This window comes from Saccharomyces cerevisiae, chromosome X (genome assembly GCF_000146045.2).
Source record: "Saccharomyces cerevisiae S288C chromosome X, complete sequence".
Classification (NCBI taxonomy): domain Eukaryota; kingdom Fungi; phylum Ascomycota; class Saccharomycetes; order Saccharomycetales; family Saccharomycetaceae; genus Saccharomyces; species Saccharomyces cerevisiae.
Genome location: NC_001142.9, coordinates 639,870 through 665,147, shown reverse-complemented (window position 1 = coordinate 665,147; position 25,278 = coordinate 639,870). Strand labels below are relative to the sequence as shown.

General features: G+C 39.2%; 15 protein-coding genes and 1 non-coding gene across 16 annotated transcripts, besides 1 other annotated feature; 7 read left to right on the top strand and 9 right to left on the bottom strand.

Moving 5' to 3' along the window:
* Positions 1 to 128: 128 nt before the first annotated feature.
* On the top strand, positions 129 to 1,148 carry EFM3 (protein-lysine N-methyltransferase; the record flags this gene model as incomplete). The annotated part of the gene is made up of 1 exon (NM_001181787.2): positions 129 to 1,148. The coding sequence occupies one exon, from the start codon at positions 129 to 131 to the stop codon at positions 1,146 to 1,148; it is 1,020 nt and encodes a 339-aa protein (NP_012663.2).
* Positions 1,149 to 1,205: 57 nt separating this feature from the next.
* On the bottom strand, positions 1,206 to 1,399 carry SNR3. The gene has a single exon (NR_132198.1). It is a non-coding gene; the product is annotated as an SNR3 (small nucleolar RNA).
* Positions 1,400 to 1,867: 468 nt separating this feature from the next.
* YJR128W (uncharacterized protein) lies at positions 1,868 to 2,227 on the bottom strand (the record flags this gene model as incomplete). The annotated part of the gene is made up of 1 exon (NM_001348848.1): positions 1,868 to 2,227. The coding sequence occupies one exon, from the start codon at positions 2,225 to 2,227 to the stop codon at positions 1,868 to 1,870; it is 360 nt and encodes a 119-aa protein (NP_001335788.1).
* RSF2 (Rsf2p) lies at positions 2,089 to 6,231 on the top strand (the record flags this gene model as incomplete). The annotated part of the gene is made up of 1 exon (NM_001181785.3): positions 2,089 to 6,231. One exon carries the CDS (start codon positions 2,089 to 2,091, stop codon positions 6,229 to 6,231), a length of 4,143 nt encoding a protein of 1,380 aa, NP_012661.3.
* Positions 6,232 to 6,458: 227 nt separating this feature from the next.
* VPS70 (putative zinc metalloprotease) lies at positions 6,459 to 8,894 on the top strand (the record flags this gene model as incomplete). The annotated part of the gene is made up of 1 exon (NM_001181784.1): positions 6,459 to 8,894. The coding sequence occupies one exon, from the start codon at positions 6,459 to 6,461 to the stop codon at positions 8,892 to 8,894; it is 2,436 nt and encodes an 811-aa protein (NP_012660.1).
* Positions 8,895 to 9,184: 290 nt separating this feature from the next.
* ENT3 (Ent3p) lies at positions 9,185 to 10,411 on the top strand (the record flags this gene model as incomplete). The annotated part of the gene is made up of 1 exon (NM_001181783.1): positions 9,185 to 10,411. The coding sequence occupies one exon, from the start codon at positions 9,185 to 9,187 to the stop codon at positions 10,409 to 10,411; it is 1,227 nt and encodes a 408-aa protein (NP_012659.1).
* A 122-nt stretch (positions 10,412 to 10,533) lies between these two features.
* Positions 10,534 to 10,773: an origin of replication (ARS1020; Autonomously Replicating Sequence).
* Positions 10,774 to 10,909: 136 nt separating this feature from the next.
* Positions 10,910 to 12,256, top strand: YJR124C (uncharacterized protein; the record flags this gene model as incomplete). The annotated part of the gene is made up of 1 exon (NM_001181782.3): positions 10,910 to 12,256. One exon carries the CDS (start codon positions 10,910 to 10,912, stop codon positions 12,254 to 12,256), a length of 1,347 nt encoding a protein of 448 aa, NP_012658.3.
* A 313-nt stretch (positions 12,257 to 12,569) lies between these two features.
* RPS5 (40S ribosomal protein uS7 RPS5) lies at positions 12,570 to 13,247 on the bottom strand (the record flags this gene model as incomplete). The annotated part of the gene is made up of 1 exon (NM_001181781.1): positions 12,570 to 13,247. One exon carries the CDS (start codon positions 13,245 to 13,247, stop codon positions 12,570 to 12,572), a length of 678 nt encoding a protein of 225 aa, NP_012657.1.
* Positions 13,248 to 13,878: 631 nt separating this feature from the next.
* IBA57 (Iba57p) lies at positions 13,879 to 15,372 on the bottom strand (the record flags this gene model as incomplete). Its single annotated transcript, NM_001181780.1, has 1 exon — positions 13,879 to 15,372. One exon carries the CDS (start codon positions 15,370 to 15,372, stop codon positions 13,879 to 13,881), a length of 1,494 nt encoding a protein of 497 aa, NP_012656.1.
* Positions 15,373 to 16,005: 633 nt separating this feature from the next.
* On the bottom strand, positions 16,006 to 17,541 carry ATP2 (F1F0 ATP synthase subunit beta; the record flags this gene model as incomplete). The annotated part of the gene is made up of 1 exon (NM_001181779.3): positions 16,006 to 17,541. The coding sequence occupies one exon, from the start codon at positions 17,539 to 17,541 to the stop codon at positions 16,006 to 16,008; it is 1,536 nt and encodes a 511-aa protein (NP_012655.3).
* A 130-nt stretch (positions 17,542 to 17,671) lies between these two features.
* DMO1 (Dmo1p) lies at positions 17,672 to 18,022 on the bottom strand (the record flags this gene model as incomplete). Its single annotated transcript, NM_001181778.1, has 1 exon — positions 17,672 to 18,022. One exon carries the CDS (start codon positions 18,020 to 18,022, stop codon positions 17,672 to 17,674), a length of 351 nt encoding a protein of 116 aa, NP_012654.1.
* A 635-nt stretch (positions 18,023 to 18,657) lies between these two features.
* JHD2 (histone demethylase) lies at positions 18,658 to 20,844 on the top strand (the record flags this gene model as incomplete). The annotated part of the gene is made up of 1 exon (NM_001181777.1): positions 18,658 to 20,844. One exon carries the CDS (start codon positions 18,658 to 18,660, stop codon positions 20,842 to 20,844), a length of 2,187 nt encoding a protein of 728 aa, NP_012653.1.
* Positions 20,845 to 21,046: 202 nt separating this feature from the next.
* Positions 21,047 to 21,658, top strand: ILM1 (Ilm1p; the record flags this gene model as incomplete). Its single annotated transcript, NM_001181776.3, has 1 exon — positions 21,047 to 21,658. The coding sequence occupies one exon, from the start codon at positions 21,047 to 21,049 to the stop codon at positions 21,656 to 21,658; it is 612 nt and encodes a 203-aa protein (NP_012652.3).
* Positions 21,659 to 21,779: 121 nt separating this feature from the next.
* Positions 21,780 to 23,141, bottom strand: STE24 (zinc metalloprotease; the record flags this gene model as incomplete). The annotated part of the gene is made up of 1 exon (NM_001181775.1): positions 21,780 to 23,141. One exon carries the CDS (start codon positions 23,139 to 23,141, stop codon positions 21,780 to 21,782), a length of 1,362 nt encoding a protein of 453 aa, NP_012651.1.
* Positions 23,142 to 23,483: 342 nt separating this feature from the next.
* On the bottom strand, positions 23,484 to 24,323 carry TDA4 (Tda4p; the record flags this gene model as incomplete). Its single annotated transcript, NM_001181774.1, has 1 exon — positions 23,484 to 24,323. The coding sequence occupies one exon, from the start codon at positions 24,321 to 24,323 to the stop codon at positions 23,484 to 23,486; it is 840 nt and encodes a 279-aa protein (NP_012650.1).
* A 373-nt stretch (positions 24,324 to 24,696) lies between these two features.
* Positions 24,697 to 25,206, bottom strand: YJR115W (uncharacterized protein; the record flags this gene model as incomplete). The annotated part of the gene is made up of 1 exon (NM_001181773.3): positions 24,697 to 25,206. One exon carries the CDS (start codon positions 25,204 to 25,206, stop codon positions 24,697 to 24,699), a length of 510 nt encoding a protein of 169 aa, NP_012649.3.
* Between the last annotated feature and the right edge of the window lie 72 nt (positions 25,207 to 25,278).

The following is a 25,278-nucleotide window of genomic DNA, read 5'->3' as shown; positions in this document are numbered from 1 at the left end:
CAGCGAAATAAATACTAGCAGTTAGTACATCATCGCAAAAATGATGAAGAATGTATAAGTAAATGAAAAAGGAAAAGAAAGCAGAAAAATCGAGCTAGTAAAACTTGACCCTCCTCGTCAAAGATAACATGAATGAAGATCTATTCTACGATAGATTACATCAGCGGTGCCCTGGAAAATACTTGCTAGAAGAGTTGGAAACAAGCAAATCTAACGATGTCCTGCATGCATCGAGATTTGTTTGTGAGATGGAACTTGTGCAAAAGACGAATGCATATTATTGCAAAACCATAGTCAAGATGCTCTTAGACCACGAATGGATTTTCGCGAAGGCATTCACAATTGTCAACGATGGCGAAGACGAGATAGAGATATATGATTATCTCTATGAGAAGTACATAAAACTATTAAGCACAGGCAAGCCAGACCCGATGATGAAAGACGTCGTGAGGTACAGGTTTGACGAGGACGTAAAGATCAAAATTGAGGAAACACCGAATTTGATCAGTGCGGCCAGTACTACAGGTTTCAGGACATGGGAAGCTGCCTTATACATGGGTGATTTCCTTATTCATAAGCCCTTACAAGAGTTGGCACCGGTACAAGGACAAGACGATGGCAAGAAAAAATTAAATGTTCTTGAGGTCGGCGCTGGCACAGGCATAGTGAGTCTCGTCATTTTACAAAAGTATCACGAGTTCGTAAATAAGATGTACGTCACGGATGGTGATTCGAATCTCGTTGAGACGCAGCTGAAAAGAAATTTTGAATTGAACAATGAAGTGCGTGAGAACGAACCAGACATCAAGTTGCAAAGATTATGGTGGGGCAGCGATAGAGTTCCTGAGGATATAGATTTAGTAGTGGGGGCAGATGTTACGTATGACCCAACTATCCTTCCTGATCTATGCGAGTGTCTGGCCGAATGTCTTGCTTTAGACCGATGCAAACTGTGTCTCCTATCCGCGACAATTAGAAGCGAATCCACTGTCCAACTGTTTTCTCAAGAGTGCAATAAACTCGGGCTAAAATGTACCATAGTCACCAGCACAGAGTACGACGCAAACAACGAGATCCGCGCGATGAAAGCCCTGCAATTCAAACCTTTGATTGCACCCATACGGATCTACAAGATCACGAAACAATAAGATACATGTGCAAGTACAAGTTCAAAAATAAAACATAACTAAAAAAAAAAAGAAAAAAAATATAGTCATCTTCTGACACTCGAGTCTCATTCAGCTAATCAAAACAACTAGCAATCCACTCGAGTTCTTATAAATGACCCGGAAATTGATCTCTCCACATTACGCTTATCACGAATAAGACCGAGTGTTCAAATAAATAGCTCGATCTTCGTACTGTCTAATGCGGTGGATTAGTACTTTAGGACAAAGTTACTTTTTTTCGGAAGGAAACTTCAAAAATAGAATTAACAAATAAGAAGGAAAAGCGAAAAACAAATCTCATTGCCTGTGCTTTCTTTTATACTTTTTTTTTTCGCTCGGAACCTCTTGCTTATACACGGTTTTTTTCCACGGAAACCTCGGTTACCCTTCAATTACTGGAACGTTAGGGCACAATCTAACAAATATATATACTGGCTTACAAGATGTAACAAACTACGAATAGTGGTACGAAGCTTATCACATGCACCATTATCTGTAACTGGGTTGCCGCCAACAGCAGACTCATGGGCTGGTTGAAAAAATCTTGGAAAACAGAGATAAACAGCTCGGCAGATAACATTTCCTGCGACCTTAATGCTGCGTTAGGTGTAATTGTCGCAATTTGCGGCCGGCCATAGTTGTTCGTGCTACAATATATGGAAGAAGCAACTGTTTTTGAATCAACGGTAGTAACGACCTTATATCATCATACACGAAAATACGCACAGACGGGGGTGAACCACTCCAGGGGCAGAGTAGAGTGTACAAGGAAAATTGTGATCTCGCCGCACGGTGCTGCATCGCGGAAATTCTCCGTAGGGCAACGGATAAGGTAACTGCGTATGCGGCATCGACAATAGGTAACTACGCGAGCAACTTCTATTAAGAGAAATAATTTTTGGGAAATGGCCTGTTTCGGATGGAACCGTTCGCATTTGGACGAGGGGCGCCTGCATTATGCATACTAACCGCGGCCGCTCGAATAAATCTGGACAATTTTGTTCCGTGTTGCTGGGCACTTTTCCGTCTGTCTTTCTTTTTCCCGCTTGACCCTGCATATATTAGAAACGAAAACAAAGAAACAAGGACTTCTTGGATTTCCATAGAGTTTTTTTTCTTCGTTAAACATTGCCTCTCTCAACACACGTTTTTCTCGAAGACTCTTGCACCAAAAAGAAACTTTAGGGCGAAGAAGCTAAAAGACATTGGCGATACTAGAATAGATAGGGCAGATAAAGATTTTTTATTAGTGCCGGAGCCAAGTATGTTTGTGAACGGTAATCAATCTAATTTCGCTAAGCCCGCTGGTCAAGGTATTCTGCCCATTCCTAAAAAATCTCGAATTATTAAGACTGATAAGCCAAGACCGTTCTTGTGTCCCACATGCACTAGGGGTTTTGTCAGGCAGGAGCATTTGAAGAGACATCAGCATTCGCATACCCGTGAGAAACCGTATCTTTGTATCTTTTGCGGTAGGTGTTTTGCTCGTAGAGATTTAGTGCTCAGGCATCAGCAAAAACTTCATGCTGCTCTTGTAGGTACGGGGGATCCACGGCGAATGACGCCAGCACCAAATTCGACTTCTTCTTTTGCCTCCAAGCGGCGCCATTCCGTGGCGGCGGATGATCCAACCGACCTTCATATCATTAAAATAGCCGGAAATAAAGAGACTATTCTACCCACCCCGAAGAACCTTGCTGGTAAGACATCTGAAGAATTGAAAGAGGCCGTGGTTGCCTTGGCCAAATCAAATAATGTAGAACTTCCCGTCTCGGCCCCAGTAATGAACGATAAGCGAGAGAAAACTCCTCCTAGTAAGGCAGGCTCCCTAGGATTTCGAGAGTTCAAGTTCAGCACGAAAGGCGTGCCAGTTCACTCTGCATCAAGCGATGCTGTTATCGACAGGGCGAACACTCCCTCTTCCATGCATAAGACGAAAAGACATGCGTCTTTCTCTGCATCCAGTGCAATGACTTACATGTCTAGTAGCAATAGCCCCCACCATTCAATTACCAATTTCGAGCTCGTTGAAGACGCTCCGCATCAAGTCGGCTTTTCTACTCCACAAATGACCGCGAAGCAGCTCATGGAAAGCGTGTCAGAATTGGATTTACCTCCGTTAACCCTGGACGAACCACCGCAAGCTATCAAGTTTAACTTAAATCTATTTAACAATGACCCCTCCGGACAGCAACAACAACAACAACAACAACAGCAAAATTCCACCTCTAGTACCATAGTGAACAGCAACAATGGAAGTACAGTTGCTACACCTGGAGTGTATCTCTTAAGTAGCGGTCCATCTTTAACCGATCTTTTGACAATGAACTCTGCACATGCAGGTGCGGGAGGATACATGTCTAGCCACCATTCGCCATTTGATTTGGGCTGCTTCAGTCATGATAAACCGACAGTTTCTGAATTTAACCTTCCGTCAAGCTTCCCGAATACTATACCGTCTAATTCTACTACGGCTTCTAATAGTTACAGTAATTTGGCAAATCAAACTTATAGGCAAATGAGCAATGAGCAGCCGCTTATGTCACTATCTCCTAAAAACCCACCAACAACTGTTTCAGATTCCTCTTCCACGATCAATTTCAATCCAGGCACAAATAATTTACTGGAACCATCAATGGAGCCCAATGATAAGGATAGTAATATCGATCCTGCTGCCATAGATGACAAGTGGTTATCAGAGTTTATTAACAACTCTGATCCAAAATCTACCTTCAAGATCAACTTCAATCATTTCAATGACATTGGGTTTATTTATTCTCCACCTTCATCAAGGTCATCTATACCAAACAAGTCACCTCCAAACCATTCTGCTACCTCATTAAATCATGAAAAAGCTTCTTTATCACCTCGCTTAAACTTGAGTTTGAATGGAAGCACAGATTTACCAAGTACACCACAAAACCAACTAAAGGAGCCTTCCTATTCTGACCCTATTTCCCATAGTTCTCATAAGAGGCGTCGTGATAGCGTCATGATGGACTACGATCTATCCAATTTTTTCAGCTCAAGGCAATTGGATATTTCCAAGGTATTAAACGGGACAGAGCAAAATAATTCTCATGTGAACGACGATGTTCTCACTTTGTCTTTCCCCGGCGAAACTGATTCTAATGCAACACAGAAACAGCTGCCTGTTCTTACTCCTTCGGATTTGTTATCTCCGTTTTCTGTCCCTTCAGTATCTCAAGTGCTTTTTACCAATGAGCTAAGGAGTATGATGCTAGCCGACAATAATATCGATTCAGGAGCCTTCCCCACAACTAGTCAATTGAACGATTATGTGACTTACTATAAGGAAGAATTCCATCCATTTTTTTCATTTATTCATCTTCCTTCTATCATACCTAATATGGACAGTTATCCCTTGTTATTATCTATCTCCATGGTCGGAGCATTGTATGGGTTTCATTCGACGCATGCAAAAGTGTTAGCTAATGCAGCTAGCACCCAAATTAGGAAAAGCTTGAAAGTTAGTGAGAAAAACCCGGAGACGACAGAGTTATGGGTTATACAGACATTAGTATTGCTAACGTTCTACTGTATTTTCAATAAAAATACAGCCGTGATCAAGGGGATGCATGGTCAGTTGACGACTATTATTCGTCTCTTGAAGGCCTCTCGTTTAAATTTGCCCCTAGAGTCCCTATGCCAGCCGCCTATTGAGAGTGATCATATTATGGAATATGAAAACAGTCCTCATATGTTTTCAAAAATAAGAGAGCAATACAACGCGCCGAATCAAATGAACAAAAACTACCAATATTTTGTATTGGCGCAGTCACGTATCAGGACTTGCCATGCGGTATTACTTATATCTAACTTATTTTCTTCACTGGTAGGTGCTGATTGCTGTTTTCATTCAGTCGATTTAAAATGTGGTGTTCCATGCTATAAAGAAGAATTATATCAGTGCCGAAATTCCGATGAATGGTCGGACCTATTATGTCAATACAAAATAACGTTAGATTCGAAATTTTCGTTGATTGAATTGTCTAATGGTAACGAGGCATATGAAAATTGTTTGAGGTTTCTTTCTACAGGCGATAGTTTTTTTTACGGAAATGCTAGGGTTTCGTTAAGTACATGTCTATCATTGTTGATATCTATCCATGAGAAAATACTTATTGAAAGAAATAACGCAAGGATCAGTAATAACAACACCAATAGCAATAACATTGAGTTGGACGATATTGAGTGGAAGATGACTTCCAGACAACGGATCGATACAATGTTAAAATACTGGGAAAACCTTTATTTGAAAAATGGTGGCATCTTGACACCTACCGAGAATAGCATGTCAACAATAAACGCCAATCCAGCAATGAGGTTAATAATTCCGGTATATTTGTTTGCCAAAATGAGACGGTGTTTGGACCTGGCACATGTTATTGAGAAAATCTGGTTGAAAGATTGGTCCAATATGAATAAAGCTTTGGAGGAAGTTTGCTATGACATGGGTTCATTGAGGGAAGCTACCGAGTATGCACTGAATATGGTGGATGCGTGGACTTCATTTTTTACGTACATTAAACAGGGCAAGCGCAGAATTTTCAATACTCCTGTATTTGCGACCACATGTATGTTCACTGCAGTATTAGTGATTTCGGAATACATGAAATGTGTAGAGGATTGGGCACGCGGGTACAATGCCAACAACCCTAACTCAGCATTATTGGATTTTTCGGACCGTGTCTTATGGCTAAAAGCAGAAAGGATTTTGAGAAGATTACAAATGAACTTGATACCGAAGGAGTGTGATGTGTTGAAATCGTACACTGATTTCTTAAGATGGCAGGACAAGGATGCCCTAGATTTGTCAGCACTAAATGAAGAACAAGCACAAAGGGCCATGGACCCGAATACCGATATAAATGAGACAATTCAACTAATTGTAGCGGCAAGTCTATCCTCCAAATGTTTATATTTGGGTGTTCAAATATTGGGTGATGCGCCAATTTGGCCTATAATATTATCGTTCGCTCATGGTTTGCAATCAAGAGCTATCTATAGTGTTACGAAAAAAAGAAACACTAGAATATAAGTCCGATTTACAAATATATAATGGCGGCCGTCTCTATACTATAGTATTTACAGAATTAAAGCTTAGAACTATCATAACTTTCATAATATACCACCAGGCTTCAAAAAGGCATTGTTCCATTCGGAGTTTGCTTGAGTTTGATGGCCCGGGTAAAAAGGTTTGACAAGGCAAGGGGCCGTACTTATTAAAACAATTTCAACATGCACAATTAAGAATGTAAGAGATATATGAGAATGATACAGAGAGAGAGAAAGAGAGAGAAAGAGGAAGGTCAATTAAAGGAGAGAACTGTTGTTAATATGGCAGACCCTGATGACAATGAGGCCGAAGCCACTGGATTACAACAATATAGTGGCGAGACCACTCGCGATGACAATGAAGAAAGCATGAATGATTCTTTCACTTTAACATCCAGGAATAGAGGCAGAAGTAATACAATATCTAGTATTGTTAGTGGTTATGAAATAATGAAAGAACATATGGACAAGGAAAAGTTTATGTACTTGATTCTAGCGAGTCTCCTTTTGTACATGGGATTTGTTGCCGCATTTGCTCCCAGGACGTCTTTATCAAGAGACTTTCGGCGGTTTCACTCTTCCAGATTGACGAATGCAGAGGTTTATAGGATATACTTGAACTCCTTGCAACAGGAAAATAGAGCGAAAGAACATGTATACAAGTATGCTGGGTACATGAGCAACGGAGCAAGTGATTCGTCAACGTTTAAATATACCTTGGACGAGTTTCTAGATATGGGGTACAAACCCAAAGTTGAAAAATATTACCCATGGATAGGTGAACCAGTAGACACTAACGTAGCTCCTTTAGAAAATGGTAAAGTGGTCTACGAAGCAAGCATGATCGAGGATAGAGTTAAAGGTGATCCTGCTTCTCACGCTAGGAAAAGGCAAAAGGGTTTCCATCAATATTCAAAAAATGGAAGTGTAACTGCTCGATACGTGTTTTGCAATTATGGTAGCATCAGTGATTACAAGCTACTTTTGAAGAAAAACATTGATATTGAAGATAAAATCCACATCGTACGATCGGGTAAAATATTACCTGGATTAAAGGTAAAGAATGCAGAACTTTATGGCGCTTCCAGTGTCATTATATATACAGACCCATTTGACGATGGTAAAGTTACTGAGGAAAATGGGTTTTTACACTATCCTTATGGACCAGCAAGAAACCCAAGTTATATTAGGAGAGATTCTGTAAACTATTTCAGTGACACTCCAGGAGATCCGACAACTCCAGGGTATCCCTCCAAGGATTCCGACACTGAACATATGTCACCGGTAGGGAGAGTGCCGAGGATACCATCGGTGCCGATGAGTGCTAGAGATGTCCAACCAATTTTAGAAAGATTGAATGGCAGGGGTTTTCAAATTGGGCCCGGTAGTAATATAAAAGATTTTGGATCATTCACTGGACCTTCAAGCTCTATCGATAAAGTCCATTTGCATAATGAGCTAACTTACAACATCAAGGAAATGAGTAGTGTAGAGGTTAGTATCCCTGGTATATTCACTGAGGGGGAGATTATTATCGGAGCTCATAGGGATTCGCTCGCCTCGAGTAGCGCCGGTGATGCAAATAGTGGCAGCGCTATTCTTTTAGAAATTGCACGAGGAATGAGTAAATTACTTAAGCATGGTTGGAAGCCACTGCGTCCTATCAAACTAATAAGTTGGGATGGTGAACGATCCGGCCTTCTGGGATCTACAGATTATGCAGAAGCTCATGCTGCGATTCTCAGGAGAAGGGCCTTGGTATACCTAAATCTAGATAATGCAATCTCTGGGACAAATTTTCACTGTAAAGCCAACCCACTTTTACAAGACGTGATATACGAAGCTGCTAAGCTCACGGAATTTAATGGGCACGAAGACTGGTCATTGTTCGACCATTGGAAATACACTTCTAATGCCACTATTTCTCTACTTGATGGGTTGTCTAGTTACACTTCATTTCAGTACCATCTTGGAGTGCCCGCTGCACATTTTCAGTTTAATGCCAATGATACTTCAGGCGCAGTCTATCATAGTAACTCCGTATTCGATAGCCCAACTTGGTTGGAAAAATTTACCAATTCTGACTACAAGTTACACAACACCATGGCCATGTTTGTAGGTTTGACAACGCTGATGCTGAGTGAAAACGAACTGGCAAGATTCAATACACATGTTTACCTGAAGAAAATATATAACTGGTATATCGCATGGCACTCTAATCTATCTTCAGCATTTCCCCAGGACGATGAAGTGAACAGCTTAGCAAAAAGGGTTCTGGACTTATTAAAAGTTGCCACACAGGAAGATAGCATCCAATTTGACCAACAAAATGGTATTCTCTATAAAGAGTGTAGGGAAGCTTTACCTGTTTGGGCTTTTTACAAAAAAATCAAGAGCTATATTAAACTGCAACGATCCAATAGCAAATCAAAGCAAATTGATCAATTATTTATTACACACAGAGGACTGAAAGACAGGGAATGGATGAAGTACTCTCTTTTAGCACCTAGTAAGTTTGAGGGATCTGTCGGGGAAGTTTTGCCCGGCCTTCACGAAGGATTGGCTGATATTGATAGAAACGAGGTCATTCAGTGGTTAACCATTTTGCTAAGCCAATTCAGCAACGTTCGCTATTTACTTCAATAAGCATTTAAGTACCTCACCTCAGTATATACATTTATTTTATTTGCATACGTAGAGTGACTTTGAATAATAACCATGAGAGGCTTTTTTGTATATACTCTATAAACATGGCTTCAATTTCTTATACATGTCACACCGTACGTTGTGCGAGGTGATTAGGAAAAGTAAAAGGGGACTAGAAGAATCATGAAATGATTTGTAGATACAGTTATTTGAGGAAAGCAAAAATTACCAATTCAGGAAGGTGTAGGGACGTCGATAGGAGATCACATCGTTAATTAGTGTTAGGAAGAATGAGTTTAGAGGATACATTAGCCAACATGTCATTATATGACGCCAAGAAATATTTTCGTAAAGCTCAAAATGTTGTTTTCAATTATACTGAGATGGAGGGGAAAGTTCGTGAAGCGACAAACAACGAGCCTTGGGGTGCCTCATCCACTTTAATGGACCAGATTTCTCAAGGAACTTACAATTTCAGGGAAAGAGAAGAAATTTTGTCCATGATATTCAGAAGGTTCACTGAAAAGGCAGGTAGTGAGTGGAGGCAAATTTATAAAGCCTTGCAATTGCTCGATTACCTTATCAAACACGGTTCTGAAAGGTTTATCGATGATACAAGGAATAGCATTAACTTAATTAGGATTTTAGAAACTTTTCACTATATTGATTCCCAGGGAAGAGATCAAGGAATTAATGTCAGAACTAGGGTCAAAGCTTTGATTGAATTATTGAGCGACGATAATAAGATACGCGCAGAAAGAAAAAAGGCAAGAGAAACGGCAAAGAAGTACAAGGGCGTTGCTGGAGGATCTGCCTCTGCTGATGGCAGTTTGAATTCGAAGGCAGGTTTCACGTCAACGAAAGTGCACGGCATTAGCGTGAGTGCTGATTTCGATAGTGACAATGAAGATAACGAAGATGGTTCTTTTAGTCAAAATGGATATAACGATAATGCCTCGAGAGCCACATCTACTCCTGGGCAAGGAAAACAAGAACCAGAGGACTTTGTTGACTTTTTTTCTAGTGAGTCTTCAAAACCATCTAAAGAACTCATACAAGAAGATGAAAAGAAGGCGGACGAAGAAGAGGACGATGATGACGAGTTTTCAGAATTTCAAAGCGCCGTCCCTGTTACCAACCCTGCTAATTCGTTTAACTTGCTAAACACGAGCCCAATTGAGGGTATGCCCGCCACCACGAGTTCAATGCCTTTTTATAACAGCTCCACTACCGACCAAGGCAAGATTACCCCAGCTATTGCGGAACCTAAAAAAGTAGATCCTTTTAGCTCTCTCTTTTCAACTGCAAAGGCATCTGCAGAAGCACCTAGTGCTCCTAAAGCATCCCAAGCGAAAGCCGCTGCCTCTAATCCTGTATCTAATAGCACAACTGCACTAAGTACAGATCAAGATGATGATGACGAATTTGGTGAAATGCATGGTGGAGCTGTTCAACAAGAACAGAATACCAATAATAACCATACATCATCCAAAGAAATCGATTTACTTTCCTTTTGAGTGATATTATTGGTTTACACAATATGTAAATGTTTTATAACAATAGAAAGTACTTTGTAACAGGTATTACGAACATTACTATCTAATCTCCACTGTATTTCTCCTTTATATGTTTGTCTTGATTTCGTGAAATAGTTTGTGAACATTTTTTTGATCTTTTTTTCGTAAAGAAGGGCCCTTTTCAAATTTATTTACATTTTGGTCATTTGAAAATACTTTACTTAAAAAGACGAGGAAGAAACTGTAAATCCATAGTTCGAGAGTTGAAGTGCCCTTCAAAACAAAAACTCCTGACTTTTTTTGCTCATTTTTAGTCAATGAACTAAAACTCACCTTCCTTCTCGTTTATTTTTGCCTAGCATTATAGAGCAATTATAACTATATATTAAAGTTGACGCACCGAAAAAAAAGGCACGAAAGAAAACTCTACTAATTTTTCACATCTCGAAAAAGCTCATTGCAGAAGGATTTACCAATATTTCTAAAGTTAACGTAACCATGGCACCGGAAATTTTTGTTAAATTCAAGTGTGCAAGTAGAGACATAAAGCTACTATGGGCGTCCGTCTTTCTTAGACTTCTATCATATGGTTTAACAAATCAAGTTTTGACGCTTTTTTTAAATGCCATCAATATGACAGAGGATAAAATTGGGCTGTTTATGTCATTAACACTGGCAGGGGATGTAATTTGCTCTTACATTCTTACTTGGTATGCGGATTCCTGGGGCCGAAGAAGAGTCCTAGTTTATGGTTGTGCAATGATGTTGTTAAGTGGGTTGGTTTTCAGTTTTAGCGAAAATTTCACCCTCTTGCTAGTATTTGCTATCTTCGGTGTTATATCGCCTTCAAGTGATGAAGTCGGGCCTTTCAAATCTATAGAAGAGGCCATGATTGCACATCTGAGTCCTCATAATGCAAGACCAGAGATTTATGCTATTCACGCCTTGGTTGGAACAATTGGAAGCGCTCTAGGTGCAATAATTTGTGGTATATTTGTAGATCTTTTGAAAAGAACTGGTTTAGCTGCTACTGATTTGCAATGTTATAAATTAGTTTTCTTACTGTATGCCTTCTTCGCCTTTTGCAAAATGGTCATCATGCTCTTATTATCAGATGCTACAGAATTGGACGGGCATTATGAACATACAGATTGCAATGAAGAAACAGCTGAACCATTGGACGTTAACGATGAAACTGCACCATTAATGAGACAAGCAACTCACCCAGAAGAAAGATCCAACAAACTATCTAAGGAGACCGTTTCGGTTTTGATGAAATTGTTAGTAATCTTCATGGTCGACTCTCTCGGGTCCGGGTTTATGACAAGTGGCTGGATGGTTTACTACTATAGTAAGCAATTTTTGATGGGATCTCTGGCGTTGGGTACTTTATTTTTCATCACGCAACTGGTTATGGCATCTTCCACCATCCCATCATCAATAATTGCCAGATGTTTTGGCCCAGTAAGAGCCACACTATTGGTCCAAATTCCATCAGGGATATTTTCTATTCTCATCCCTATGGCCAAGAATTACTTGCCCTTATCTATTTTGTTTTTGAATCTGCATTTTGCAACAACTGCCATGGACGTTACACCAAGGCAAATTCTATTAACAAATATCATCAAACCAAGAGATTTAACCAAAGTTATGGGGGTGGTCAACATTGGAAAGACATTTGCTCGGTGTGTTGGTCCAATATTCACGGGTATACTTGCTAACAATAATTATTTATGGCTATGTTACATCATTAGTGGGTCCTTGGTGATAACGGCGGATCTAATACTGGCATGCATGTTTTTAGGAGTGGACGCTAAAATTAAAAAGCAAATGAACCGCCATTAATGCAGCAGCAAATGTAGAGTGACTTAGAAACATGTGTAGATCATTTCAAGGAAACGTTACGTTTAGAGACAATGTAAATAGTACCCAGTTAAAGTATCTGACACACGAGGAAGTACAACCAATAGCATTTATATTTACTTGATAGATTTGCGTAAGATATATTATTTAAAAATTGATAGTCCTATTTTTTTTTACATCAAAAGATAAGATTGTATTATGTTATAAATTTAAACAATAGAGTGTACAAAGAAGATAAAAGTAATAATAAGAAAAACATATGTAATATTGAAAATCTTTCACTTTTTTTAGCTTCTTAACGGTTAGACTTGGCAACACGTTCCAATTCATCCTTCTTCTTGATAGCGTAAGAAGTAGAGGAACCCTTAGCAGCATTGATCAATTCTTCGGCCAAAGTTTCAGCAATGGTCTTGATGTTTCTGAAAGCAGCTTCTCTGGCACCAATGGTCAACAAAGCAATAGCTTGGTTAACTCTTCTCAATGGAGAAACATCGACAGCTTGACGTCTAGCAGCACCACCACCACCGACTCTGGTGGTGTCTTCTCTTGGACCAGTGTTGGTGATAGCGTCAACAACAACTTGGATTGGGTTTTGGTCAGTCAAGACATTGATGATGTCCAAAGTGTGCTTGATGATTCTAACAGCCTTTAATTTCTTACCGTTGTTTCTACCGTTCATCATCAAGGAGTTGGTCAATCTTTCAATGATTGGACATTGAGCCTTTCTGAATCTCTTGTTGGCGTAACGACCAGCGGTGTGAGCAACAAAGATTGGTTGTCTAACTTGAACGTAGTCAACCAAAGAAGCATCCTTAACTTCAACTTCTTCAAAAGACCATTTGTTGAACAACTTAATCTCGGTTTGAGCTTGTTGGACTTCTTCTGGAATTGGAGTAGCCAAGACGACTGGGGTGAATTCTTCAACAACTTCGAAATCTTCTTGAACTTCAACTGGAGCTTCGGTGTCAGACATCTTTGGAATGGTCGGTTATTTCTAGTCTCTTTTCTTGGTATTATGAAAGGAGTGTAATTAAAATAAAAAGTAATTTTAATTCAAAATGAAATTTTAAGTATTGATAAAAAGTACAAAATATTTTAGAACTAATGGGCACATTGTGGATAATCCATTACCTACTAACGTGAGCGTAGAAGTTGGCCCAAGGTGGAAGGGTTCAGTGAGACCTCCACTAAGCCTGCGGCGAAGGTAGGGGAGCTTGCAAAGGAGATTTCCCAGCAAAGGGGCAGAATTAGACGGGCCCAGTACGGTAGAAAGAAACAAGGCTTTACGTTCTGGGCGGGAGAAAAAGAATTCTCCTTCCCCGTAGCAGGGCGCGAAATGTTTGTTACCATGAATTAGTTTCTGGAAAAAAACTGATGCAGGGCCATTCTCATCTGAAAAATAAACTTGAGACAAATATGTATGGGTTAAGAATAATTATGGGTATATGGGTGTTGTTGTATAAAAGGTCTTGATAAGGAATTACGTAACAAATGATATGCAAATTTGAGAACTCAAGGCTGTTCATTGTTTCTTATTTGTATGCATATATCTATTTCCTATTTGCATATTCACAAGTAGTATTTACAAGGTGTTTTCGTGAAATCTATTTATGAGGCCCGTTATTGTTTTTCCAGTCGCTAAACCAGAATGGTTTTTGAGGTGTTATTTTAATATTTTCACCCTTCGTTGTAGTAATGTAAAATTCGACTGGCTCATCAGATGAGAAGGCAGCAGAGAAATGCTCTGTTCTAAGTAAAGCTACGCCATACAGCCCTTCATTAGAAATCAATAAGCCTGCCGGCCTTTGCTTTCTCTTGGTTCGTTCGGGCGGTTTATTGGTAAATGGATTGAGGGTTGGCTCGTTCTCTGCAAGGCTCTTTTCTACAACGTTGTCGATATGGAATTCTGCGTACTTTCTTTCTGGGTCTGTATCTAAAAGTTGATAATTATCCAGCTTAACTGGGACCAAACGTTTCCGTAGAATGCCTGTAGCATATGTCCTGGCTGTCAGCTCTTGTCCTACATAACATCCTTTGTTTGTGCTTATAGTGTTTGGAAAAAAATCAAAGTTTAGTTCCAAAGGTAGCAAAGTCTCAGATATGTAATCCTCAGTGCTATCTATAAGACCTTTTTGAAATCTGATTTCTCTAACTTGAACGGAAGCTTTTTTATTTACTTGAAAAGGGAAGTCGAAAACGTTAAAGTTAAATAGCTTAGAGAGATCATCCACTTGCTCGGAAGTGACAACTCTGAAGGATTGTGGAAATGTGGAGTAATGCCTTGACATTGACTCAGTTCTTCTTTCTACGTAAATACCCAATATTCTAGGATCTGAGTTAAACAAAGAATTTAAAACATTAACAGCAAAATTATTAGCATCTATGGAATTTTTTGGTAGAGCCATAGGATCCAGTAGATTATCAAACCACGGGTTTTCAATATCTTTGGGCAAATTAGGGAATTGAACCTCAACATCCCAGGTTTTCAAGGAGGAATGATCAATTTTTTCGAATTTAATCTTATTGGCCAACTTGTGAGTTTGTAAAACGTGCAAAATTTTGTCCACTACATTCCCGTGAAGCTCTAACAGATACTCAGGATAATTTGAAATTTGTTCGCTTACGGTCACAGGAGTGGGGTAAATAATTGTATCTGTTATTAACTTCCCCTTACCGTTTAAAAATGCAGAGTACAAACCAAACCTTGAAATATATGGCCCTTGAATACCTTTTTCGTTATACAGTCCCCAATTTCCCAGTCGTGCATCAAATTCTGGCACAGGAATAATTGGATCAACCTTCGTCGTTCCTTCTTCAGTAGGCACTTCATTCTCTTCTACAGTGGTTAGATTTTTCTTAATAAAATGAGGTAATAGTTTCGAGGTAACTAATCCGTTTAGAAATTTCACTGTGTCGGGTCCTCGTATCCTGATGTATGTTCTGTTTTCCAACAGAGAATAATTGAAAATACCATCTGGTTTCGTAATTGCGCTCGCATCTGGTGATTCAGTTGAAACAAATCGAGTTGATGATGACCTGAACCACAGCAAATTCTTAAGGGTAAAGCCTTTAATTCTGCATCTTCTACTGATGAACATGTCCAGTGGGAAAGCGAGGCAAGAACCTTTAAGGAAGAAGCTCAATGAGAGAACGGTAATTTGGAATACAGCGCATCTAATAGAATGGTAATTAAAACAGCTACCATGATATGTGAAAGTAAGTTATGTTGACCCCAAGTGAATATTAGTCAGCCATACGCTAATACAGAAAGAAAATCAGGGTAATACACGTAATCGCATGTGCGAAAGTGAGTACGATGAACATGACTTCCCAATAATACTAACCGAAGATACAAAAAGTGAGTAGAATAGCTGTTGAGGCAAACTTACAACTTATCGCAGGTTGTGTGCTTCTCTTTTTCTCTTTATTTTTCTTTAAGATCCTACATCTTATAGTATATATAAAAAATGTATGCGTAGGTGAGTCTTTATTTACTTACAGTTGGGAGTAAAAAAAATTATAGTCAGTCTTATAGAATAAATTTTTTTTTAGTGAATATAAAGAAAATATCAATAGGATAATGAATGAATATCGTAACATAATAATACCAATAAACAAGAAGGAAGCAGGGAAAAACAAAAAAAAAAAATTATCTTTTTTTTCCCATCATCCTTATTGTTCTACCTTCGGTATTTCAAATTTTGCTTCCCTTGGTTTAAGCTTTATTTCTTCTAGTTGGCTTCAGCGGCTAACTTTTCAGCTTTAGCAACAACATCTTCAATACCACCAACCATATAGAAAGCATGTTCTGGTATATTATCGTATTTACCTTCCAAAACGGCTTTGAACGAGGCAACGGTGTCCTTTAATCTCACTAATTTACCTGGGATACCAGTAAAGACTTCGGCGACAGCAAATGGTTGAGATAAGAATCTTTGAATCTTTCTTGCCCTTTCGACAGTTAGTTTATCTTGTTCGGACAATTCATCCATACCCAAAATAGCAATGATATCTTGTAAAGATTTATAGGTCTGTAAAGTTTCTTGAACCTTGGAGGCGACGTCATAATGTTCTTGACCGACAACGGCGGCATCCAATAACCTTGATTTAGAATCCAATGGATCCACTGCAGGGTAAATACCTAATTCTGAAATACCTCTTGACAAGACGGTAGTAGCGTCCAAATGGGCAAAAGTAGTGGCAGGAGCAGGATCTGTTAAATCATCGGCTGGAACATAAACGGCTTGCACAGAAGTGACAGAACCCTTCTTTGTGGTGGTAATTCTTTCTTGTAAGAGACCCATATCAGTGGCCAAAGTTGGTTGATAACCGACGGCAGATGGAATACGACCCAAAAGGGCAGAGACTTCTGAACCAGCTTGAGTAAATCTAAAGATATTGTCGATAAACAACAAGACATCTTGACCTTCTTCATCTCTGAAATATTCAGCGATCGTCAAACCAGTTAAAGCGACTCTGGCTCTGGCTCCTGGAGGTTCGTTCATTTGACCGAACACTAAGGCGACCTTGGATTCACCTTCCAAGTTAATGACACCAGTTTCCTTCATTTCACGGTACAAGTCATTACCTTCTCTTGTTCTTTCACCAACACCGGTGAAAACGGAAAAACCACCATGGGCCTTGGCGATATTGTTAATCAATTCTTGAATGAACACAGTCTTACCGACACCTGCACCACCGAAAAGACCAATCTTACCACCTCTGGCATAAGGAGCTAATAGATCGACGACTTTGATACCTGTTTCCAAAATTTCAGCCGAAGTAGATTGTTCTGCAAAACTAGGAGGGTCTGCGTGAATTGGCTTTCTTAGTTTGGACTTAATTGGACCTCTTTCATCAATAGGTTCACCGATAACGTTGATGATTCTCCCTAAAGTTTCTCTCCCAACTGGGACGGAGATAGGGCCACCAGTGTCAAGAACCTTTTCACCACGGACCAAACCTTCGGTACCATCCATAGCAATGGTTCTGACAGTGTTTTCACCCAAATGTTGAGCAACTTCCAAAACCAACTTACCTTGAGGTGTTTTAATTTCTAAAGCGTTCAAAATAGCGGGCAACTCTGATTGTTCAAAATGAACGTCAACAATGGCACCAATGACAGCGGTAACTTTACCGGTGATTGGAGTAGATTGAGCAGCTGAGGCCATACATCTTTTCCACGAAGTGGATAGAAGCGGAGCGGATTGTTTGGCTGCTTTAAAAGCAGCACGGGATGTAGCAGTATATAGTCTTGGCAAAACCATTCTTTTTTTTATTTTTGTTTTCTCTCAAAGATTCAGTATAAATTGGATAACAACAGACTAAAAAATGAAAGAAAAGAAAGACAAATTTGACTTGAGGAGGAGCACTTTTGTCTTCGTTTATGAGGGGGGTTTAGGTTGCTAAAATTTGTGTTACTGTTTGATCTTTGCAAAATTTATCCAATTGGCCTGTCCTGGAGAGATAAAGAAAGTTTAAAAAAGGGCAAGTTAAAATGTTTGTTCTGTAATACAAAAAAGAGGTTAATGCAAAAAGTGCGTTCTTTATAAGCGTTGTATCTAAGAGCTCGAAGATGGGAATATCCTTGCGCTGCTTGGCCGGCGAGGGGCCCACCCGGCACGCGCTTGGAGGTCGCCGTTGATTGGCCGCTATATATCGCGAATCACGGGGGTGTGTGTGCGACCCGGTGCGCCGGGTGGCATATGGGCGGCTAATTGCGTATAAGATGATAACATCCCAGCGCATCACGTGAAAGGAAATACATATATATGTGGCTTTATTACTGGTTTAGAGTATTTTTGTACTGTGACTACTACTGTATTTCATGTAGCAGAATACACAGCCTTTTACTTCTGTTCTTTCTCAAAGGTTCAAGAAATAGAATAGCCAAGTGCCATCAAGAACTCGAACTAACTTTCGTAGAAGGAGTAGTATACAGTCTTGCTTGTCACAACTCTTTCAGGAGCTTTCTTTTTAGTATTATACACGATCCGTATGCTCATCTCGTGATATAGAAGTAACGCATTGAATGCAAAGAAAGGCAGATATTTTACCCTAGGTGTAACCAGAAGAGATTAGGAGGGCTTAGGGCCAGTATTTTATCTGATGTAGGGCAAACGAGTAAAATGTGTAGGGTATGGGCTAATATCAAGGGCTTCGGACTTACTGCCCCGCTCACAGAAACAGCCGCACTAATTAATTTCTTTTGTGTAACGTTAAAGTAACCCTGGAATCATCATTGAAAAATTATCATCCCAAGAGACAGAGATGTGCATGTTGACAACGCAGGCTCAATGTAGAATAAGATCTGACTACTTAGTCAATTTTACCTCTAGATCATATTAACTAATCTCATCTTGCACAAAAAACGTATCACTATCATGGAGGAAATTCCTGCCCTGTATCCAACGGAACAAGAATTCAAAAATCCGATCGATTATCTCTCTAACCCCCACATTAAAAGGCTTGGTGTACGATATGGTATGGTCAAGGTCGTACCACCAAACGGGTTCTGCCCGCCACTTTCTATTGATATGGAAAATTTTACTTTTCAACCAAGAATTCAAAATCTGGAGAACCTAGACCTGAAAAATAGGTGTAGGCTATTTTTTATGAAACAGTTAAATAATTTTAAAAGATCCGTTAAGGATCCATCGAAACTTATACTTAGGGAACCTTATACGATTGTAGAATATTCAGATTCTACTCATGCATCGGAAATACTAAAAAAAAAAGTGTACTTTTATGACGTTTTCTCTGAACTAATAAAAGACAATCGGACACTTACTGACACTACACAGTCATTCAGGCGAAAATTGAAATTTAGAGATATTTCCCAATTAAGAGGCGACATCAGTCTATGGAGGACCATTTCTAAAAAATTCAACGTACCAATCGGCTTGTTAAAGGAAATTTTTGAGAAATATATTGCCTCATACTACATATTTCTTCATTCACTGAACGAGAACGTGCACACGGCGCTGCATGCTGACCAGTATCCAAAATCCTTATTAAGTGATGACGAGGACGATTTCGATCTTGGGCCAGATTCGAATTCTGGGTCGGATTTTGAGGAGGACGATGATGATGCTTGTATTGTTTGTCGCAAGACAAATGATCCAAAAAGAACAATTTTATGTGATTCATGTGACAAACCATTCCATATATATTGTTTATCACCACCTTTGGAACGTGTTCCCTCTGGCGATTGGATTTGTAACACTTGTATCGTCGGAAACGGATATTACGGATTCACTCAGGACACGCATGACTATTCTCTACCAGAGTTTCAAGAATATTGTAAACGTCAAAATTCAAGGTTATTACCAGCACGAAAACTGTCTATAGATGAGTTGGAAGAGATGTTTTGGAGCTTAGTGACCAAGAATCGTCGCAGTTCATTAACGACAGTTAAATACGGTGCTGACATACATAACGAATTGCCAGGTCAAATTACCGGCTTTCCGACGAGAGAATTTATACCCAAAAATATAAATGGGGACGAATTGATAGACTACCTCAAATATTGCGATCATCCTATGAATTTAACTAACTTGCCTATGGCTCATAATTCGCTATTACCGTTATTTAAAAGAAATATTTCTGGCATGACTATTCCTTGGATTTACATAGGCTCCTTATTTTCCACATTTTGTTGGCATATGGAAGATCAGTATACCCTAAGTGCTAACTATCAACATGAAGGTGACCCTAAGGTCTGGTACAGCATTCCCGAATCGGGATGTACGAAATTCAACGATCTATTAAATGATATGTCACCAGACTTATTTATCAAACAACCAGACCTACTGCATCAGCTAGTGACTTTAATATCTCCGTACGATCCAAATTTCAAGAAATCAGGTATTCCTGTGTACAAAGCTGTGCAAAAGCCCAACGAATATATTATCACGTTTCCTAAATGTTACCATGCTGGTTTTAATACAGGTTATAATTTTAATGAAGCTGTCAATTTTACTATAGATTTCTGGCTACCATATGGATTTGGTGCGATTACGGATTATAAATTAACTCAGAAAGCATGTGTTTTTGATATGTTTGATTTAATGATCAATGTTTTGGACAAGTACAATAAAGATACTCTATTGTTCAATGATGCTTTTGTTAGGCAATGTTACTCTTCATTGATCGTCTTTTATAATACTGAATTAAAACGCATACGGAAAATTCAGGCCATTGTACCACGGACAACTCTTTTGGAGGTGCATACTGATCCAAACGATGAAGATGAGGAATACGATATATTTTGTTCCCAATGTAAGACTATATGTTCAATAGCCTTTGTATTGCGAAAGAATAACTATGATTCAATTAGAACGTATAAAAGACACAAGAAAAACCATTTAAGTATTAGGCAGTGGAATGAACTATCCACGACGGACAGTAAAGTGAGTATCCTGTGTACGCAGGATTACTTAAAATCAATACAAAACTTGAACAATAGCGACGGTGAAGAACCTTATATTGACGATGAATTGTATTTCACTAAGTCTTTGAAGGATATTGACTCTTTAATAAAGCAAGTTGGTGTTAAGTTAGATAGATAGTCTTCAATATTTGTGTATGGCGTAATGATTTTTTAGAATAATACTTGGCATTTAGCACGCCACTTTTAGCGCGAAAACACCAAAAAAGTAAAGAAAATAATGTCGATCAATCTTTAAAGAGAGACAATTGAATGGTAGTGTAACAATTTACAACATAATAGAGTATCGCATTCAGCAAAAGTAAAGAATAAATTCTAAGAAAATGGCTCAAGCCTTGAACTCCACCAATATTGCTTTTTTCAGAGTAGCATTTTTATTCACGATCGCCTTCTTTTGTTTAAAGAACGTTAATTCTATTTTGCAAAATACATATTTCATAGTCTTAACGCAAGCGATGAATTTACCGCAGTTAACACTGTCACGTTATAGTGGTCAATTGGGTCTTTTCGCTCTTCTGTTTACTCTTAACGGTGTTCATGATCTAATTCCCCTGTTAGAAAACAATGTTAAATACTTCCAATCTGTTGTGCCAGTTAGATTACTAATTTTTTTTATTTTGACAAGTATCTCGTACCTTTGGGAGTCAAACTTTTACGTTCACAATAACTCTGTTTTTATTTACTGTTTTGCAGAAGTTTGGATAAATTTTCTTTTGTATAATGCCATTAGGGAGGAGAAAAATGAAGAGTTCAAAAGATTGAACCAATTCATGGTTAATGATGAGGATATTGAAGAACCCCAACCATTTACCGTGAAGACTGAAACCACAGAAATCATTGAAATAATCAATGATGAAGAAAATGACGATGAAGATGGGAAAGATAATGATGATAACAATGAGAAAGGTAATGATGATAGCGATGCAAAAAAATAAAATGTTTAATCGTTTATTTTTTCTTTCCTTTATTCTTATAGTAGATACCTGTGTATGTATGTAGATATAGACATAACGAAGCTGAATTTAACGGTACATGCTAATATGTGTACTCTATAGATTAGTTTTTCTTCTTTTCACTAACATAGTCTAGAGCGGTCAATCTTTCAGCTAGAGTTGGATGGGAATAATGATAGCTAGAATACAGAGGATCTACATTCATGGTGGAAAGGTTTTTGATTTGTAGATCAATTAGAGCCCTACATAGATTTTGCTTGTAGCCCAATTTTTTAGCATAAGCATCAGCTTGATATTCATGAGTTCTGGAAATTAAACTCATCACGAATTGCATGGCACATTCGAGTGGAGTTAATAAGTCGTTAAATAACATAAATCCAATGATAATGGGGAATTCCTTAGTGATAACGGGATCAACAAAACTGCCAGTGGACTTCTCTAAGAAAAAGCCGAAGGTGTTGTAAAATGATGTATTTCTGTAGATGCTGGTGAAAAGGGAGAAAATGAGGAAGGTGTGCAATTGACTAAAGATGACCATATTAACGATGTGGTTTTTTTGCCAGTGACCGATTTCATGGGCCAAAACAGCCGTAATTTCATCAGTAGAATTACTGTTCACTAAAGTGTCGAACAAAACAATTCTCTTGGAGGTGAATGGCAAACCTGTGAAATATGCGTTTGAATGAGAAGATCTTTTTGAGCCGTCAATGACAAAAATCTTATCTAGAGGGAACCCAACTCTATCGGCCAAACTTTCAATAGATTTTTTCAGTTCACCGTCCTCCAATGGAGTGAACTTATTAAACATGGGCATGATGAAGACTGGAATGATTGTCATGGCTAAGATTTGGACAACGAACAAGAAGACCATAATGTACCAAAGGAAATCAGTAGGGAATTTATCAAAGATCTTAAGGAACAGGTAAAGGATTGGGCCACCAATAGCATACGCCAAAGTCAGACTCTTGATCATATCGGTGATCCATAGTTGGACGGTCAATTTATTGAAACCAAATTTTTCTTCCAGGACAAAATGGCTATAGTAAGAGAGTGGCAAATCAACCAAGGTAGACAAACTGGATAAGAGACCCAAGAAGCATAAACTCTGTGCGACAGTGGAGACCATATGAAATCTGACTGGCAGGACTGCATTCAATAAAGAAACGGCCATGTGCCAGATTTTAGGGAAGAGGTCGTATTTGATGAAAACTAGCTTTTGGGCTAGGTTATAGACGTCACCGAAAATGGAGAACTTGGCCTTGGCCCGGGAGTAGTTCCTTGATTTATGAAAAGTTTCATCATCAATTTCGTCTTCCAGCACAGGTGGCAACTTTGTTTCAGATAGCTTCTGGTACTGTCTGTACGTCAAGTAAGATTCGAAAGAAAATTGGGCAATCGAGAACCCAGAAATGATTAATTTCCACGGGATATTAGGATGGTCGAGAATCGTCTTAAGATCAAACATGAATAAAGGCCTGCAGTTTTCTATTTCCTCCTTTTTTTTCCTTCCTTTTCCTGTTAATTATAGAAGTGGTTTATAATTCGCGAACTTTTTCTCTTGTTCGTTGTCTTTTTTTTTTTATTTCCCGTCGATTTTTTTCTGGAGAAAATGGCAGAACAGAGACGAAGGAATTAGAGTTTTTGAGTAAATGACGTAGAAAAAGAGGGAAAAGTTTAATTGCCTCTTTTTGGTTAATAGGAATGAATATACAAGTTTACATATATGTATATTTGTATGTATGTATGTAGATGTATGTGTGTGTGTGTGTAAGGCGTTTCGTTGTTGAAGATAGAAAAAAAGGTAGGTTTAGTCTAGCTTCGACGTTGGGGCTGGTTTTGCAAGTTTCTTGGCGATTCTAATCATCTTCTTGAACCAAAGCACGTTCAAAAGGTTCATGAAAATGTTCAGCGACATCATCGTGACAGCAGAAAACTTGGGTAACTCGTCTCTTACCTTCCACATCTGCCTGAATAAGAGAGCGGATGCGATGGAGCCCCAGCAAATCCTGACGACGAAAAACACAGTCATGAGCAAAAGGCCATTGACGACATTAAACCACAGAGGGATAGAGTTCTTGCTCTTGGCGTTACATTGCATGATGAACCAATTGATGTTCACAAAGGGAGTGGAGGCCTCGTAGATAAGGAACCTGCCGATCCAGGGTTGGCAGAACGGTCTTAAGGACAACAGCATCACATATACGGAGCCAATGGCGTGGCCCGTGAACTCGAGACCATAAAGCTTGAAGTAACGCACGCACATAGTCAAGTCCCAGATAAAGTACCCTGCGCTGAGGGAAGATACCATTGAACTGTACGAATCTGTGTAGGTGACAACATTATAATGCATTGGCGTCGTGAGGGTGGGCAACAGGACGGTGTTCGAGACGACAGCCTGGATCATCGAGACGGTGTGGACATTGAAATCAATTTTCAGCAGTGGGTCACGGATCGTGGTGTAGTGCTTGCGAAAGACCACTTTATTCAAGAACGGTGCGACAACGGAGAATGCGAGCTGGTAGAAGACGAAGCTGAAGATGATCTCATGCAAATGAGCCAGTATTAAATTAGACGAATGAGGGAAGAAGGACAGCTTTTCGAAGGGGCTGGTGAGGCCGATTGCTGTCGTGGTAGAGTTGGCGTTCATTGCGGCAAGAGCGATAGCTTAAAAATATTGTTTTTTTTTTCTCTTTTATTAAACTATGTTTTATACTGTTATGTTGCGTTGAGTTATGTCAAAATATTATGTTGCCTTGTATGTTTTTGGACCCGACAAAAACACAGGCTGAAAAGAAACACGTATGTATGTATATGTATATAAACATATGTGTGCATATATAAGTGCACGTATAGAAATAATATGCGATAAAAGTCTATTGTTCCTGGCTCATAAAACCTAGGAACTGAACGAGTTTTTTTCTTTGGTGATTCTGGCGTGATTCAACATTCGTATGCGATGACGGGCAGATCCGCGTCGTAAAAATGTTCTTAAGAAAGGAAAAGGGGAAAATGCATGCTAATCACATAATGCTAATGGGCCGGATGTTATTAGTGAGAGGAGAAGAGTCGCTGGATGCTGGGGAAGCGGAATGAGCTTCTGCAGTAGAAGAACCATCGGCAGCGTCACACAGTACTACCTCGCTGTCGATTTCGTCTATTTCGTCGAGGATCCTGTCCAGCATATTGGCGTGGCCCACCATTTTTCGTAGATCAAGTTCTCTGTGGTGGTGTCGAGTAAGGGCGCACTGAGACAGCTTGGAACGTATCTTGCTTATGTATAAGTATTGCTGAGGTATGGTCATGTACGGAGACATGCTGCTAAGCGGTGGGTGAGAGGTTGCCAACGAGGTGGGAGAGGGGAAAAATAACTTTAACACTTTAAAGAACTTCAAACTCAGTAGTCGTCCCCTCACACTAACTTGATCTCCTGTATATATATATATGTGTGTGTGTGTGTGTGTGTGTGTGTGTGTGTGTGTGTTCATCACCTTACTATTGTATATTAATATTGTACGTGTATTTGTGAACATGCACGTTCACTACGCTGCTGTTATGCTACTCTTCGACAGGGGTTGAAAAGGGCGGCTACGTAAATTTTGATC